Source organism: Bombus pascuorum, chromosome 2 (assembly GCF_905332965.1).
Source record: "Bombus pascuorum chromosome 2, iyBomPasc1.1, whole genome shotgun sequence".
NCBI lineage: Eukaryota > Metazoa > Arthropoda > Insecta > Hymenoptera > Apidae > Bombus > Bombus pascuorum.
The window spans coordinates 17,161,995-17,180,939 of NC_083489.1; the positions used below are offsets into that span (position 1 = coordinate 17,161,995).

The 18,945-nt window shown below is 46.0% G+C and overlaps 1 protein-coding gene across 13 annotated transcripts in view; it reads right to left on the reverse strand.

Moving 5' to 3' along the window:
* LOC132916703 (potassium voltage-gated channel protein Shaker) overlaps window positions 1-18,945 on the reverse strand; it is a 186,894-nt gene that overhangs the window by 106,642 nt on the left and 61,307 nt on the right. The window contains exons 1-2 of one of the 13 annotated variants that reach the window (XM_060976957.1): window positions 7,096-7,209; window positions 5,235-5,324 (exon numbers count right to left, since the gene is read on the reverse strand). The exons of 9 other annotated variants lie outside the window; for them this stretch is intronic. In XM_060976957.1, coding sequence (XP_060832940.1) covers window positions 5,235-5,260 — 26 coding nt within the window. In that variant the 5' untranslated portion in view covers window positions 5,261-5,324; window positions 7,096-7,209. Of the gene's footprint in view, window positions 1-5,234; window positions 5,325-7,095; window positions 7,210-13,478; window positions 13,589-14,865; window positions 15,368-18,945 lie in introns of those variants that run through there. 3 more of the 13 variants (XM_060976950.1, XM_060976952.1, XM_060976953.1) reach the window with 3 other exon arrangements.

The following is an 18,945-nucleotide window of genomic DNA, read 5'->3' on the forward strand; positions in this document are numbered from 1 at the left end:
ATATATTTCATGTATCAATAAAACTATTTTTATGTTTTATACTGCATTAATTTCGTCACGCCATTATAGTAACGATGGTAATAATAACAAATTTATAACTATTGACATTTGTTCAAATTATGTATTTCTACTAATCTTGGTGCGCCGGTCACAGGTGACCTCAACGGCGCCATGTCCAAGTTGAGTGACGGTCACCGGTGACCCCCACGGTATCACGGTTAAGTTGAGCGCCGATCATCGGTGACCTCCACACAGCCACGGCCAAGTTTAGCGCCGGTCACCGGTGACCCCCACTCAGCCACAGTCAAATTGAGTGCCGCATGCCGGGGACCCCCACACAGCCACGGCCAAGTTGAGTGCCGGTCACCGGTGACCCCCATGGCATTCAGCGTATTAAGCACGCCTTGAATCGTGTGATGCGATTACGAACGATTAGAGTCCCCTTAGAAACACGCGAAGGCGATATTTAAATCGGTGCAAGGTAATAAGCTTGCATAACACTCCGCTCTGTCAATCCATTTTTCCCCTTCGATCGCGCAGCTTCCCGGTAAACAATTTTCCCAACGCTTTACCGGCCCCTGGTAAAATAAATCGCATCTCGACCAAACATCCTGCCCGTCGACTTAGAAATAACGAGGGTAGAAAAACGAATTCCCTGTCTGTTCGAACGCCACGTCCTCGCTTCCAGGCTGCCGAATAAATGGTATCCGTTTTCGTTGTCATCGATGCCGACGCACGAAGGAAATTTTCGCTCGCAAGACGGACGCAGTCGCATACGCTGCGATCGATGTACTGTGCGATTTTTCCCAGTGGCCGAAAACCGAAAAGGAGTACGAACAAACCTTTTCTCGTACGAGCCGAGGTTTCTCATCGCGATACCACGCTCGCGAAGTACCGAAATACCGTGTCGACCGAGCGACTGTAAAATCGAACGATCTCGTAGGAAGTCGAGGAGCAAAATAAACCATGGGAATAACCATGGGGCTAAGGAAGGAATTTTACTGAAATTGAAACATTCGAATATTCAGTCTTCTTGCCAATACCGCTGACGCGACGCGACGCGACGCGTCGGATTACCGTCCGATTCGCTCAGATCGTTTAATCATTCGTCGGACTATCGCTGGAAGTTCAGAGGTAATGTTTAATTCGACTCGTAATTTATTCACGACGTAGCTGTTTGAAACAAAAAATATAGCATACATCTGAGCGATTGGCAGCGAGATCTACGTGGTTATTAATAACCTTCTTTTCAAAAAATGATCTAATAGTAGCATGTATAATTTGGTGTATTACGTAACGCTCCCTAGATAACCAGGTTGAAAGCATTTTCAGATTCCATCCCAGAACAGCACAATTGCTATATTCAACCTTCGCCAACCTCTATCGCTAGATCGAATTATTTGCTCGACAGACACGAAATATAATTCACCACGATACACCGTACCGATTTATTATCGGACATAAAGAGTTTCGTCCGGTATCATCGGAGCAGTGGAAACACGCGCAAGAACGCGATCCTATTTAATACGAGCACGATATGTTTCACGGGTATAAATATCATTTGCCGGAGGAACAGAATTCCACGATGTTCCTCTCTCCACGGATATAAGCCAGGAAGAGAAAAAAAGGGGCGAGGTAGGCTGACGAACGAGCTGCCTGCCCCGTTTCCCCCCTCACGATACACACTATCACACCCTTAATTGCACTCCCACATTCGAGCCATATCGGATGAGTGTAGCAACCCGTTCACCATACGAGAATAATTCTATGAATTCCCCTTAGACATGTTTGTCACGCGATCCTGCCACGTTAACGCGCGTTCCGTCTCTCAATTACCGCCGCGGATTATACGCCTTTCAACCTATTTTCCACCCTTTAGATCCGGCTGAAACAGTTGGCGATTATACAAGCGCGCGGCTATCACACGCAAATTCGCCGATTCGTCGCACTGCTCCAATCCTTCGATCTCTTACAAACGAGACGACTCGGTTGATCAACGAGTGGACAAAGTTTTATAACGAATCAGGTTCGCGATCGAAAATGGTTACGTAAGTTCGTTAATCGTGCGACAAACGGCCGATACTTTATTCCTATCGACTCGATTGAACTTAATTCTTGACGAGTCGTGGCCGTTCAAGCTTCGCATCGCCGAGTGAAATTGCACAAAACGGACCAGGAGGATCAGGTTATCGTTTGATGTATCTTTGCTATCTTTCCACCGTAGCAAAGAAACATTCGAAATAAAAATCGCGATAAGCGAAATATCTTTGTAATTGGATTACGCTCGTGAAGAAAATTAGTTTCGAACGAACGACCGAGACTATGCTCGGATTGTCAGCGAAAAAATAGTGTTCCGCTAAAAGCGTTTACCCGTCGGCTAATTGCAAGCACGCAATCGATGTTCCGAATTAGAAGTACGAAAATAGAATCTGTGTATTCGTGCAGAACACGGGAATCGCGTTATCGTAGGTCGATGTACCCATCTTAATTTCAGCTACGAGGCTCGATTCACAAAACGCTGTCGATAACCTTGAACGCCCGCGAAGAGCGTAATCTGAGGAAAATCGTTTCTCCAATGCCGATATTCGATCTCTTTGAAGAGGGAACGCTACGGTGAACGAACAGCACCGTTGCAAAACAATGGACAAATTTCGAGCTACCAGACGGTAAACGGTGCGCGAACGCGACGCGACGACTCCGGAAAAATGTACAGTTTCCTCGATGGCTGGTTGAGCAACAAAAGAATCAAACGACCGTTCACCGCGTTAGCTGGCTGCAACTCGTAGCGCGCATCAGCCTTCGCTTACAAAGGAAAAAAGAATCGTCGTGCCGACCATTGAAATTACGCGAGGCACTGTATACAATTTACGTCGGATAGCGATAATTAACGCGTTGTTACCTTCCGCGTTTCCTCTATACAATTGCTTCTTCTTAATTTACACCGACCCTAGCTTCATCCATCACGTCGAAAGTTGAAATTGGAATGAAAAAAATATTTCTTTAACCCACGCGATTTTAGCGCCAATCGCTTATTTCCATTTTGATCGATCGAAGATCCAGGCATTTTTTGTACGGACTGCGATCGAAATGTACGTACGTTCGAGAAATTAATTGAAGCCAAACGTTGAATACAAAAGTTTCCAATCACCTGGTCGAACCGTCAAGAATTATGAAACAGTGTTGGTGTAACCCGGACGATTGATAGCTTGGTAAGCCAGGTCCTGTCGTATTTGTCGGCGACATGTGCGGCTGTACGAGACAAATTCCTGTACGCGTTACCCCTTGCTGTGCGAGGTGATATTTCAGCGGGTTCTGATCGCATGCCAAGAACAGGCGTTTCGAAGGCGGCAAAACAAAGGTTCGTGAGGAAAACGAGACAGCGATCGAAGGCGAGTGTAAGAAAGAAGACGCGGTTAAACAACGACAGTTTACGCCGATAAACTGGATTCGTGCTCGTTTTGGCAGAGAACTGCGATTAAAAGGAAACGATGGAATGGGCGATGAACGGCGGCACGTGTAACCCGAATTTAACTCAAAGAAAAAGGGAAGAAGACGCGTTTCTAAATTTATTCCGCGATTCCTCGGAATCGATAACGAATGCAACATAAACGTTTCTCGTATATCAAATTCTGGCCTATTTACAATCTGCAGCGACTTAAGAACTTGAACTACTAGTTAATCTTACTGTAGAATACGTACCATTGCTGATAGCTATATGAATTTGGATCTCAACCAAACGTACAAAGTTCTGTTTGCACGCGGCGCTGATTCGCAAACGAATTAGCGATGCCTTTCTCGCCAGAATAACGCGAAACTCGCATGGATCGTTTCGTCTCGACCTAAAGGAGACAATGTGGCAGCAAGACAACTTTCAAGATCATACAAAAGTTGCACGAATTTGTTAAAAAAAAAAAAAAAAAAAAAAAAAAAAAAGGTAAAAGTTACAGCAACAACGATAATCCGATGTTCACTGGATATTACTCTATCATGTGTACTGTTATTCACCGATTAAAATTCGCAATTCCCAGTGAAATATTTACAGAATATCGCTCGAACCTTATCGATCTTCACACACGATTTACCTAACGAAACGATTAAACCAAACGATAAAAGTACAACTAAATGCGAGAAAAAATTGCTGAAAGATAACGGTGCAAAGATCACTTGGATTTGCCAGTTACGAACGTGACGACGTTCGACGTAAACGACGATATATGGCGTACCGATAAATCGAGATAGGCAATATGTTTCTGCGTGAAAAGAAATAAGTCGACGCAACGTCCAAATAACTAAACGTGGGAAAGATTCGATCGCTTAACAAATCATACGAGCATCGTAAACGTTCTTCGTCTTGGCGTTATTAGGTCGCGAGCGAGCGCATTTGAAATTCAAATGTAGAAAGTTAAGGGAGTGTCAGCGGACACACGGCAAACAATTTCCTCGGACGTTATGCAATATTTAACGGCGCAGGGAATTTCGCAAACGGCGCGCCAATTACCCTTCAATTTTTTTAAATCCTTCGTTCCCTTCCTTGTCCTATAGAACACGTATCCTCCGACAGTGGCGTAATTCCGACGATACGCCGCCTCGTCGGCAGTCATCGGGTTCAAACAGAAAGAATTTTCGCTTTCGCAAGCTTCGCCATTCCCTTTGCCTCTGACTGTCGTGAGCCTTCCTCCTCGTCGTGGCACGCGCAAGCTCGCACGCGTGTCTCGATCGAGCAATTTCTGCCTCTTGCGAGAGATTGCTGTAGGTTGGATGGATGAATTTTAATTAACAGAAACGACCGCAAAGGAATGCAGAATCATCGGTCATTCGATTCGCTGGTAACGCGTTGCACGAGATTCTTGTCGCAAGGAACGCAATCCTCTGACCATCGCAACTTGGTTCACGCATGTTCCAAATATCTGGCCGCTTCTACCTGCAGTCTTTCGAGATCCCGTGAAGCTTCGTGGCAGTTCGATCAACGGCAAAAACAGCAGAAACATCAAACAAACATACAAACGTGTAGACAAACGAACGGGCAGACGTACGAATGGACGGACAGACAGATGTACGACACAAACACAGAGAAGCCTGGCGGATCGGAGAGTTCCGATTAAATTTGCGACAGTGAGGGTATTACAGCGCTGGCGATAAAACAGATAAGAGGGAAAGGCAAAGGCAAGGTAAAGGGGCACACGTAGGATGTTGTGCGTGACAGTGCGTTCGTTGGGAGACTATGGTGGACTCACCCGCCAGCAACCAGGATCATCTGCATGTTGCATGGAGGCGGCCTCTTTGTCGCTTTTTCGCAGAGGGGGCAGTCCGCAGCGGTGAGTCCTCTAGTTTCGCATGCGGTGACAGAATATAGCTATAGAGTGGTAACTAGAGACAAACAGACGGACGGAAAAAGAAAAGAAAGTCGATGTCCTGCTTAAAGTATCCGATCTCTTATCGTCTTGCGAGCGATGGATCTCCGTGTCCATCGATGCGACAGGGTGGCGCTCGCGTCCATCAAAAATTCACGGTTGTCTGCGAGATCTTGTGAAACCGAGGAGACAACGTTTACGAAAAGTTTGAAAGCACCGCGGTTACCATCCCTTGATCTATTTAGTCATTTCTCGCGGGAGAACGCCGCCGAGATTCTCCAACTTTCGCCAACTTCCAAGCCATCGTATATTTTAAGCAGGGATAGAAAGGGAAAGAAAGATAGACAAGTATGGAGAAAAAAGTTGAGAAATACTCGCTAAATTATATATATATATATATATATATATATATAGATATATATAGATATATACTTATATGATACACATACTCTTATATATATTATATATTATATACTATATTGGGTTGGCAACTAAGTGATTGCGGATTTTGTCATTACCATCTAATGGCCAAATCTGCAATCACTTACTTGCCAGCCCAATATGTATACAAATATGTAATACATAAATATATATATATATGTGTGCATGTGTGTGTGTGTGTGTATGTATATAGGTATATACGATCTAAGATAGTGGCGAGAGAAAGATATCGAGAGCAATGGAAATGGAAAGAAGTGAAAGTAAAAGAGAAACTCTCTACGTAGAGTAATAATTACGTGTGAAGGGATGGTCGTGTCGGTTGTTCCGTGACGGATCAACCTTGAAACCGGAGGCTCGTTGGCCGTCCTCGCGAGTCAACGAGGAAATCGTTCAGAAATGTTGCCAACAAAGTTCTTTCGTCGACGAGATCGACCGTGCACCGAAATAAATACGGCGCGAAACTTTCGCCATTTTTCGTAGAACGGAACTCGTTTGAGGAACGAAGACCGAGAATCAGATTCGCGGTAACCTTTCGATAAAAGACCGTTTACAGCGAAACGGTAATTCGAGCTAACAGCTTAGGAACGCGAAACTCGAATCTGCCGTTATCTTGAAATAACATTTTTTTCACGGCTCGTTGGTATCGATACGCGTGCTATGGTCTTCCCACTTCGTCTAAATGTTCCTTTAAAATTTTCAACGATCCAAAAGGTTTACGTATTAATCCTCGATCGAAACAGCGTTTTCGAACGTCATGGTTTCATGTTCTAGATTTCCCGTCTTGTTTACCGTGCTGTTTATTTATCACCGGATAAACAGAAATTCCGTTAACTGCACAGGTAGATGCGATCATTTTCCACGCGCTGTTAAATTAGTTCCTGTCTCTGGACGAAATAAACTCCAATAACAGAGGCAACACGATAAAACAGGGTTTTCGAATAATAAAAGTGCCGTGATTCGATTAATGCAGCTGGTAAGCCAAGAATCGGAAGAAAATTGTCCAGGTAAAAGATGTTTGAGCAGTGGCGTGGAAAGAGATTTTGCAAGGATAAAGGAAAAGGCGATAGAGCAAAAGTAGGATCTCGAGATCTTACGTAAAGGTAGCCTGAGCGATTCCTCGTTGCACTCGCGCGACGACCAACGACGAAAGGGTTTCAAATTGACTCGGAACGATCCTTCTGTGTGTAACTATATGCTTCGTGTCACGCAGTGCACGCGCATGGATGTGTGCCTGTACGTGTGTAAATGTGTGTGTGTAAACGCGTAACAGCGTAAAGTAGATAGATAGAGAAGAGAAAAGTACAGTGGCTAACTGGCGATGGCCCAGCAGATCGCCGTGGCAGCCCGCACTATTGTACCTTCCCGCATGTTGCGTTTATTACCACGAACCCCCGTGTGTCCCACGTACGTCCTAGGACAGCCGGTGGTGTGTGTGTTATGTGTGTGCCACTTACGAATATTCTTCAACCACTGTCACACCGTACACTGCCGCACAACGGTCACGAATGACCCGACGACGATGTTCGATAACGCGCGATCCTTCGGCCTGTTCATCGTCAGCGACCAGGCACAACGTTCATTATGCCACGGCAGGCGAGTCCATAAGATCCACAGAGTCGTTCGTACGGTGGAAACGGTCGGTCTATCGGTTTCAGAGAACTCGTGGCTCGTTTGCTCGATACACGATGGAGTTTCGAGACGAAGGATGGCAAAGGACACGAGGAGTGAAGAAGCAGGTTGCGAGAAAGAATGACCGTGACTGTCGTCGGTCGTGTTCACTGGCACACGCGTCGGTGGTCGCCACGCAGTCGCGAAACACAGCGGTCCTGTCTCAACGAAAGTGCGAGCGGAACGCGAAAACTCAGCGAGACTGTGGCCGCCGCGCCGTGTCTCTGTGTGTATCGAGCCGAGCGGCGCAATCACTGTTCCCCGCGTCAGCTGATCGGCGACCGACCACCAGCTTCTCACCGTGTTCTCCGCGCCAGCGAACGGATCGTTTCGACGCGGCGTGTCGCGCGCGCTTCGAACTTTCTCCAGCAGCACACGTACGCACCACCGCTGCACCACGTTTCAATCAGCGTCCCAGCACCACGAGAACAATTGTTTGGCGGCGTAACCTGACCAACGAGCAGCGACAAAGTGGGAGAAAAACGGTTTCAGTGGATATCGAACCGCGGCGGCATCGTCGGCCAGTCCGTTCGTTTCGTCGCGCTAGACGAGTCCACCTCGACCAAGGACGTTCCAGGAAATTCGAACGCGGTCGTGCAAGGCATTCTCAAGGACGGCGAAAGCATTCGAAGACGTTGGCGGCTGACAGCGGATAGTCGGCGAGGGGTGAACCGTACGGCGGAAGGATGGCATGGGCGAAGGCAAGAGAGCTGCAAAACACCGATAAAGCGCACCGTCACGCAATCATTTAATTTAATCGCGTCCTGGACACGAGTTCGCCTCGTGTAACCGCGTTCGCTTCGTCCTCGTTCTCGATTTCGTCCACTATCCGCTCGGTCGGGTTAACGAACACCGCGAAACCACCGCCTTTTCGATCGAAATTTAAAGCGGAGGGAAATACAGAAAGAAGGCGAACGCGATCCGATGGAAAAAGTGGAAAGGGTGAACAGAGAGAAGGGGAAAGGGGAAAAAGGAACGGACGCAAAAACATTTGGCAAGCGCTGGTCACATTCTCCACCGAGAAAACCACTGCCACGCGGTCTGTCGATTCGATTAGCTCCTTTAAACCGTGTTTTTCGCTGTTTCAACACCCACGAAATTTTCTCGTCTGCTTCCCCTTGCCCTTTGCCCCCACCCCTTCCCCGTTAATTTTCCACGAGTCGAAAAACGCCAAGGTACGTTGGCGTCCGAGTGGAGTGTAGGTCACAGCGTGGCGTCACGCGTTCTCTTAATTTGTCCGCGCGAACGCTAGACGGGTCCACTTTGGCGCGTGATCCTGGCCAATCTGGAAAATCGTGGAAGTCGAGTCGAACGGTAACGATAAACTGCCGCGGCCACCAAGATCACCGAGGTAAGTGTAGGCGTCGCGAGAACACTGACGAAGGTTTGTCGGCATCGAGCCGAGCTGACAACAAAGGGTGGGCAGAGGATACAAACGTGGACGCGCGACACGGAACACAGGTGACACAGGACAAACAGGGAAACGTAAGAGGAAGAAGAGGAGGGACGGTGGAAGCAGCGGGACGCAGAGTATTCGAGCACCGCGAGACACCACACACTGGCGCACACAGAGAGACGGTTGCTTCGACGACGATGACAACGACGATGACGCGACGCGACGCGACGACCTGTAGACAAATTCACCTCGAACAACCACGTTTCCCCGCGTTTCGTAGGTTTCTGAATCGTCGAGCCGGACGTGCGTGTCGCGAGACCCTCGTAGATACCAGAAAAGGACGAAACGACCGACAGGGTAGGGGCGAAGGGGTAGGGATTGAGGGGCGGGCGGGAGATGGGAAAGGGAGGGAGAACAGCGGGAAGATGGTATAAGCCGAGGAGTACGAAAGGAACAACCACGGAGGATAGAGGTATGGAAACGGTGGTGGAAAGATGGTGGAACGACGGAAAGCGGTAGTTGGAAGAAGCAGCTGCAACGAGAAAGAGAAAACGGCGAAGAAGCGCGTGAAAAGTGGCGGAACTACGAGGAAGGATGACCGCAGGCGTTCAAACGGCTACGAGAGGTTCGCGTACGAGAGACAGTCCCGCGCCTCCGTCGAGTTAAAACGGTGAGGTGTTTGTGCGTTTACGGGTACGGACGGACAGAGAGACGTAGTAGGTTGGACCTGGTGGGACAGGGCGGTAAAGGACGGTGGAGGTGCCAGGCTTGCTGCTTGGAACCGCCGCGGCGCGGCGGCGTTGCACGGCGGCGCCACCGCCGCTGCAAAATCTCTCCCTCACGTTTCGCTTTCCTCGCCCCTGCCTCTATCCTATGTTTCTCTGGCTCTAACTATCTTTCAACCGCCCTATGCCTCCTCGCAATTTTCACTATTCCCATCTCTCTGTCTCTCTCTCTCTATTTTTCTCTGTTCACCATGCGTTCGTAGCTTTCGAGCGACGTCTTTGTTACGACGATAGTTGCGTCTCGCTCGGTCGTATGGTCAGCTTCCAAAGAGCAAGCGAAGAGAAGTACGAAATGGAGGAGGGTGGGGTTTAGTTGGGCGTGCAACGTGTGGCTGTTGGCGTTCGCGGCACACGCTCACGCTCGATCCCCGTTACGCTCGTAGTCGCTGATTCGTGGCTGTGTTTGAGACCGGGTTTCACCGCGTTTGTATATGCCGAAACGGGTTCGTGCGCACCCGTGGGTGCGCGTGAATGTATGAACGGCGAGGTAGAATGTACGGCCGCGCGCTCACCGTCCCACCCAACCGGCCACCCACTCGACCATCTATCCACCTCGTCCCCGCCACACCGCCTCCTCTGCTGCTCGTGCGTGGAGTTCCAAAGTCGATATCTAGCCACACCGGCGGCTCCAGTATTATCCTCGAACACTTTCCAACCGCCCTTCAGGATTTCCGAGTGTCTTGCCGCGATTTATTTCGTTGCAATAGCCTTATTTGCTTCGGCCTCTCGATCAAGCGACGCGACGCGACGTGACGCAACGCCACAGGGTCAGCTCGCTGCGCGAAACGACCCAATCCTCCCTTTGACGGGATGAAGGGATTTGGAAGGTCGCGCGGCGCTACGGCCAACGCGCAATGAATGGATCGTGAGAAGCAACGGTAGCAGTGTAGCCTTCGTGCAAAATGGTTGCTCCGTGCAGTCCACTAGCGACGATAGAACGGACGACGGAGAACTTGGAATGATTCTGCCCGGAGGAGACGCCCGGCAATTCTCGTAAATCTTCGCTGTCTTACGCATTTTCACATCGATCGCCGAAAAGGACGCGAAAGTCGTGCGAGAAGGGGGCAGTTGAGAAAGTTCGACTGGATAAGAGTATCGGAAGTTTCGATAAGCTACTCGTTCAGAGACGATACCTTTCTTCGTGTCGTACGCTATTTTCAATTCGAATGAACAGCTGCAAATGTAATTTTTGCGTCGATACAATCGACGAACAGAACGTCGAAAAGACGTAATCCGTCTGTTAGGCCCGCGACAAGCTTTATTTGATAATGTAGATACGAAAAGAGATAAATCTTGAAACCTGGCGTACTACTGAATATACGTAGAATTCGTAATACGTGGCGACGATTTACTATTTCGCGATAAGCTTGGTCGTTGGAAAGTCGATAATGCAGGAATAACGATATATGGCGATCGATAACGAATAATCAAACGCTTGCCTGTTACGTTTCTCGTTGTTTATTTGACTCGATAGATTCGGTCAAAGCCCCGATGCTCTTCAGACGCAATTGCTTTGCCAACTTTATCGCGAGAATCGTAAGTTTGCCAAGCGCCAAACAACACGTTGAACGTCCTCGAGTTTCAGAACGATAACGCCATGGAAAAGATGGGAAAAGGTTTTCTAAACGTTTGATTTAACTCTCAATTTGCCAAATAACGACTTGTGATCGACTGAATAGATATCAGGCTGAATATTATTCGTATGAGCGGCGGTAACTTCTAGCGAAAGGACGTGACCACGCGATCGTTATGCACGCGTCGCAACTATTCGATATTACTTTCTCGATTGAACCTTAAACGAGGGTACTTTGCGCGAGCGCTGAAGGATGCGACGGTTCGATACGTACGGGCGTAGCAATTTCCCCTCGAATAAACGTTGTTCGTTAAAGTGGCGTTCTTTGAAAAATTACGTGATAAAGCGATCGACTGCCAAACCATCCCAATTATCTTCCTTCGTTTCGTTTCTGTTTCTTTTTCTCGCTCGATAAATCGAAAGATCGAGATCGATCTGGTGGCCGAAACGAGCCGATTGAAGAGATCGACAAACACTCCGAGAAAAAATATGCACGTTTAACTTGGAGATGGCGCATAATGTATAGATCGGTGCGTCGTGATCTTCGATATCGATGATAACAAGTTCGAACTAGCGTCGGCCACGAGGGAATCTAGGACACGTGAAAATCTTTTATCTGCACTGACCCAGACCTAATTCAGGATCCTCGGTAATCAGAGCCCTGCACACGCCGGGTTGGTTCGATAGCGCGGTTTAACGCTAACAGCCCTCTCATCTAGTTCACGGCAGTGATCGATATCTGACTAATCGACAGCTACCAAATCGTTTCTATCATCCTGACCGATGAACTAGCGGCAATTTTCGAGCCCGCTGGCAGTTGCATCCTCGCCACGACCTACACTCTACACTAACGCATGTCGTAATTCCCAACGCAGCTGACCGTGATATCGTTTGACCTAATCGAGTGATCTCGATGCGCGTCAAGCTTGCCTTACAAAGTCCAATGATTAACGACGTTCCACAAGACGTGTAGCCTGTTCGGATAAAAATCTCCCCTCCCTTTCTTTCCTTCCTGTCCCTCCAGTGATGCGAATAGAATCCGTCGAAAAAGAAATAAGTATTTTCTTCCTTGAATTATCAGGACTCTCGAAGACCTCGATCCGATCTTCCTCGTGGAAGCCTTTAATGGAAGGTTGAGCCGCCCTTTAATTAAAATCAGACAAAGCACGAAGAAAAAGGTCAGATAGCGCGCAATGATTAACGAATTTTCTAAGAGTCCTGACGATCTTGCAACGATAACGTCGTAGGCAACGAACGTAGAAATTGATTGAGACGCCGCCTGGCGAGAAACTCCTGAACTGGTACGTTCAAGCCAAGAGTTTGCGAGCACTGATTCAAGAGAGCTTTCGTATCGTTCGTCGATACCTGCATTACCAACTTGACGCTGAATTCAAGCAGGTTCTGCAAGAACGTGCGACGCGATTTCGCTGCGTTTCGATATAAACTTTTTCGCATCGTTTGGTATCTTTTATCGCATATTGTGATCGATCAGAGGATCGACAGACTACGAATACAACACAAGCGTCGTAATTCTTTTGCGAAAGATAAACGTATCTACATCAATTTCAAAGTTACCATTTTTATCGATTGATACATCTCGTGTTAAAGCGATACGATACGATACGATTACATTACTCGGCCAAAATGCTTCTTTCTAACTACAGTCGGCTACCAATGAAGTTTGCAATAGAAATAACTTAGGAAATAATCGATTACTCAAATCAAGAGCTACTTATAATCGATACAGATTTTCCAAATGAGAAACTACTCGCAATCGATGTTTAATTACCGATACAGAATTCTAAACGACGAGCAACAGCTTGGTATTGGACGGACGTTACAATCGATTTACAACGATAGAAAAAGATACAAATTAAAAGTGACAAAAGAAGGAATTTTCGTCGATATTCTCGGTTTCTTCTTCTTTCATTTAAAACTTAGATGAAACGTCCCTTGTAATCTTCCTCGGAAGATAACACGCGCGTAAACCGCGACGACGAGTATTTGCACACCGATTGCTCGGTGGCATTGTCAACTTGGTCGGATTTCTTTCGAACGATAAAGTGACACTGATCGGAATATATTGCTATAGAAAGGTTCACGGCCGCGGTTTACAAGCAGAAGCCCTGGACAACGCGATTCATAGCTTTCCGATACAATAAAATTCGAGCTTTGCGCAAACTGAAAATAGTGAGCGTCTAATAGAGCGTACAAGGCAGGGGGAAGATAAAGTCGGACAGCGCGCAGCATTAAATTACTGTCACCGCTTTTTGCGTCGAGGCAACTGATTACGATGGTTGCCCTGTCCACCCGGAAGTATCACCAACGAGAACATTAATCTCTCGATCCACATCGTCATCTTCTGCGGCTCATTCGAATTTTCCCAGTAGCTGCTGTTTGGTAAGACATCGCGTAAAAGTTTTTCGTGCAAACAGCATCTTGCCTCAGAGCCTAAATTAAGAGAGGAATCCTTAGAAACACACCGCCAAATGTACTTCTTCGCCGGAATAAATGCAAACTGTAATTAACCTGTTTACCTACAGTCGCTACTTAACCCTTTGCGATTTGATTTACTTCGATACGATCTGGCCGGACAAATAACTTGCTCGTACTACTTTCTGTTTCGTCGTTCACGCTAATATTATACATATTAATAATATGACCGCGTACCTCGAGTCTCCCATTGTTAACCACGGTCCAACAATACGTTATTGTCCTTGCCCAGCCAATAACCGTGACACGTGCCATTACGAGGAAAGTAGTTACGGTCGTTCGTGTCAGACGCAAGACCAACGAGATTACAGCGATATTTGGTGGCGGCCGGTGACAGAAAGTAGTTTCGCCCGGTTATGGTCAGACCACGCGCGCAGTAACATTCGCTCGTCCAAGTACAATGCGAAACAAGAGGCAATGGTTCGCAGATTTTTACAACGTCGTTCTGTTTACGACGAAACGAGGTTAATAAGAGGGAAAGCTAATTAACCCAGGCAATAAACAATAATAAAGGCGCGTAACTAGCGAGCAGATTCGAGTGAAATCGAAAGTAGTCAGACCGCAAAAGGTTAATCTACTCGAATAACGAGAGGCCAATCCGTATTCCGTATGGTGCAGCCCATTTCGAGAAATAAGTACATTTGTCCGCGGATCGTAACTGGACGACGGTCGCACGGGACCGCGTCGACTTACGTTCTCGGTTTTATATCGTACGAAATTCAATCGTTGCTCGCCAATGCTCGCCGCTTAATAAAGAAAAACGTCTGGTGTCGTTTCATTCGATTACGACAGCACGAACGAGAAAATCCAATTTCAATGTCCAATATTTCCATTTCGATTATCGATTACCATCTAATCTGCGTTTTCATCTGCGTTTTCGTGCAGAGTTGGATCCAGCGGCTTTCTCTTTCCACGTCGGAGCATTCGCTTTAAGACTCTGCACTTTCGTTAATGCTTCGCTAATGATATCGATTTCGATCAATTTACGATCGAAAATACATAGGTCAAGGACTCTTAGGAACCGAAATATGTCACGAAAAGAAAACAAAATAGAGTCATAGATACAGAGCTGGTTGATGTTGCATGTAACTAACTCTCGACGATGTGGAACTCTAGCCGACATTAGCTGGTGTGTAAAACTACAAGAACGTTACTTACATGTGTAATGTGCTGGCGATGATAACTGTTACAACCAGAGAATATGGTAGGCAGAAGGAACAAGTTCCGAGAGATCGTAGAACGATGTTGGTAATGATGAACAAAACCACAGAGTGTAAAACAAGGAGTCCGAGACCCATATCACACTAGCAACACATCGTAGCTAGTCTCAGAGAAATCCGCGACCACAAGAATCCGCTGTTATGCTCGGAGCTCGCAATCTGTTAAGCACATTTCTGTTTCTTTCTTTTCTTTTTCTTTTTCTTCTTCCTTCGTTAAGAATAAAAGTCGCCGATTGAAATTAAAGATTCATACAGTCGGAATGGCAACGATTTTTAATTCGAAAATGCGAGATTTGATTCCCGGGAAAAATGATTCGTAAGATTATTCGAGTGTACGATCGCTTGATTCGATTTAACAGCTCGACGAATCTGCTCGAATTAAAAGTTAACACTAAGTGAAGCGCGAATATCGTCGCAAACGCACGCCTGTTCCACGAATCTTCCGCGTCCTGTTAGTTTCTATCTACGTACGATAATATTGCTTTGGCAACTAAGTGATTGCGGATTTTGTCATTAGGTGGTATTGACAAAACCCGCAATCACTTAGTTGCCAACTCAATAATTTTATTTTTCCGCGTAACTTTCTACCCATCTTCGTACCATAATTTTACCGTGTGCGACGAGGATCAAAATTTCGTCCGATGAAAATATTTTTTTTTTTTTTTCGAAAATACTTTCGCAAAAATGCGCTCGCTCGCCGCTTACGGTACGCCAAGTCAGGCAAAATCAGTCGGACAGGGATGGAAACGAAATATCACAGATTCTTTTCATATTTAAACTAATAAACTTGCCATGGAGAGAAAGTGCGTAATTTCCGAAGCGCGGCGAGCTCCGATGCATAAACACGCGTCACGAACGCGATCGTGAAATTCGCGAAAGACTCATCGTACACGCGAACAGAGACTGATGTTCAACAACGACGGCCTGAAGCCGTGCATACGACTAATCGCTAACTATCGTGCCAGCATTGGCCCGAGATAGCGTTAGCCTGTTCAATGCTACATCGCTGTATCTTCAGTGACGTAACAATACTACTGACGATTGATTACATATTCCTTATGCGTGCAGCATAGATCCGAACGCGGTTAATTACAATAACAGAGAACACATTTGTTCAAGTAAAATAGATCAAACGATAATTTTTCCATAAATGTGATAAACATTAGATGTAAGAACGAACTAAACCGAGATGGTCAATTCGGAGAAAATATGCTACGGTGTCAAGTGACACGTGTAGTACGACTATCGAAAGTAAACATAAATCGATGAGAGTTTGTTCTTCGTAAATATAGGACGATTTTTTGTAGCAGTTGTTGGCTGGAAATGGTGAAAGAAAGAAAGGGCGACTGTAGGAAAGAATGACGAGCCTGGCCTGAAGGCAATAGTTTACAACACAAACGCTTAAAAGGCTTCAGAAAGCTTGTAACCACTGAGAAGAAATACCACGAGTGAATGAAGGATCGTGTTAAAAAATGGGCTTGTGGAAACGTGTTAGGTAACGCTAAATTAGATCTCGCCTTGACTCGAAATTAGCACCAATTACGATGGGCCACGGGACGCCAGGAATGAGTTATAAATACAAAAAAATGGCCAAATGTATCTTACAATGATACCATTCTAGGTAATCTTCTGCTATATTTGTAAAGCCAAGGCATACAAAACACACGAGTTTCAATATTCTTCGTCAACTACTCGGCTTCCAAAGAAGGACCAAAGACGATTGAAAGTTTTCAAGTCACATAATGACAGTATGTCTTTCACATACACTCAGCTCTGATACTTTTCCTGATGAATATATTTGGATCATCTTGCTGTCGTTAACGATAGAACCAAATGTATTTGAACAACACAATCCAGATCTTACCATCAATTGATACATTTCGTAAATGATACCGACCGATAGCCGATTAATCGGTGTTTGTTACCGACCGATAGCCGATTAATCGGTTTTTGTTACCGACCGATAGCCTATTAATCAGCTTTTTGTTGCCGACATTCTTTCTCATTATTTGAGCAGTAATTTGTTATTTAGTTCTAAGGTACCTTGCTCAGTTGCGTTGCTTTGTAAGCTCCCACAGTTTTATATCAATTTGAAAAACGTACCGTTAGCGATGAACGAAAAGAATGGTATTGGAGAGTCTAAATCGAAACAGAGCCAGCGCCAGGGAGAATCTGGGCCTGAGATGCTGGTCGGACGTGCGTATACTGTTGAATCGCTAGCGGTAAATTGTTAAAAACGACTGTAACTCGAGTCGATTTCTAAACGTTTCTAAGAGAAATATTTCACTTGCCGCGCTATTAATCGTACGCTTGCCTCGCGTCTTACGATATATCATCCGATATTCCTTTCTTACTAATTCTTTCTCCGGAAGAATTAGTTAACGAATTTATCGAACGTCCGAAGCAAACGAAAAGGCGAGGAAATAAACGACGAGCGAGAGAGACTCGATGTTTCCTCGATATCGAAAGCGTTCGCTGCTTCAACGAACCGAGGATTTTCTTCCCGCTATCGCTGTCCTTCTTCTATCATTTCCTTCTTTTCGCTAGATCCTGACCGTTCGAGAGCGGCGCTGTAAATTAAATCTCCAGCACAAGCAGCAAATTAAATCTCCAACGCGAGCTACATACCTTTCTACTTTATCGTTACGGAATAGAAGTCGGCCACCCATCGAACCGACTGCCGTGAATCGCGGGCGACAACACGGCTGACTATAGTCTGTAGTACGGCTGTTCCACTTCACGCAATGTGTATTATTAATCCTGGAAACGTTTAACTCGTCATCTGTCGCTCACGCGATTCAGTGCGATCCCTCGTCCCTGCGAACGTCGCGCTATCTCTAACGTTTTTCGAGAAACTCGTCGCTTCGCTCTCGGCAAAACGAACTAATAAATTTTCGGATAGAACATTACAAAACGTATAGCAAAATTGTATCTGGTATTACCCTTGTTCGGTTTCATTTCGCCACACATTTGGCGAAACATTCGCGATTTCGTCTGTACTTGCAGAAACACGTGGGTGGAAGTTGAAAAGGCTTTTGAAGAGAGAATAATAGCTCATTCATATTTATCGATCAAGCTGCCCGTACTTCCAATTACCAAACTCTGTAACTGACTGAGAATACTCGATCGATCGGCCGATTCGAGACTCTTCATTGCGACCACCGATAACCTATTCTTGTTTGGCGCCACCGTATACGAATAAAGTGCAAGAAGAAGTGGTATACTGGAGATACGACATACGATATTTAATTGTAGTCGGAAATTCTAGTAGCAAAAATTGTTTGCAATTTTATAATGGGTGTCGAGATCGAGCGATATATATGAACACGATAGAAATTCGCAGAGAATTTTCAACGATGCACAAGTACGCGTGTACTGTCGATAAAAAAGCGATAGGTATTTATTGAAATATTTTCAACAACGGTACACGGATTCAAACGGTAAGAGGATTCTCGTGACGTTCGATGCAAATACACGTAGAAAATCGAACGATCCAGCTTATAGAAAATTCCAGGCCAACTCCTTTCACCGAACCAAGCGCACTCGATCACACGATTCGCTGATTAAAAGTTTGCCACGAATGTCACAACAGCGGGCGAGTTGTTACACGACAAAAAGTATTAATTGTTCGTGGAAATATTAACAACGTCTGTCGGTGTAGAATTTGTAATTCGTAGGCGACATTTGTGACGGGTAGGTGGACGCTTCAGTCGTTATACCGTGCCTACCCTGCTTCAACCCCCATTCTCATGTCTATCCCCATCTGAGTCGACCATCTCCTGTGACAGTTTTCACGCGTAAATTCACACTCGTCCCTCATTTCAAAATCATCCATCTTGAAGCACACGTGCACATTTGATATAAAAAAAACAAAGCATGCAACGGTTCGTGGCAGCGAACGATTAAACATGTACGACCTGGTCGGAGCAACGAACGCAACGAAAAAAATAAAAGAGGTGACATTTCGACGACACGATACTTCAAACGCTTTAATTAAACATAGGATGAAACATTCCAT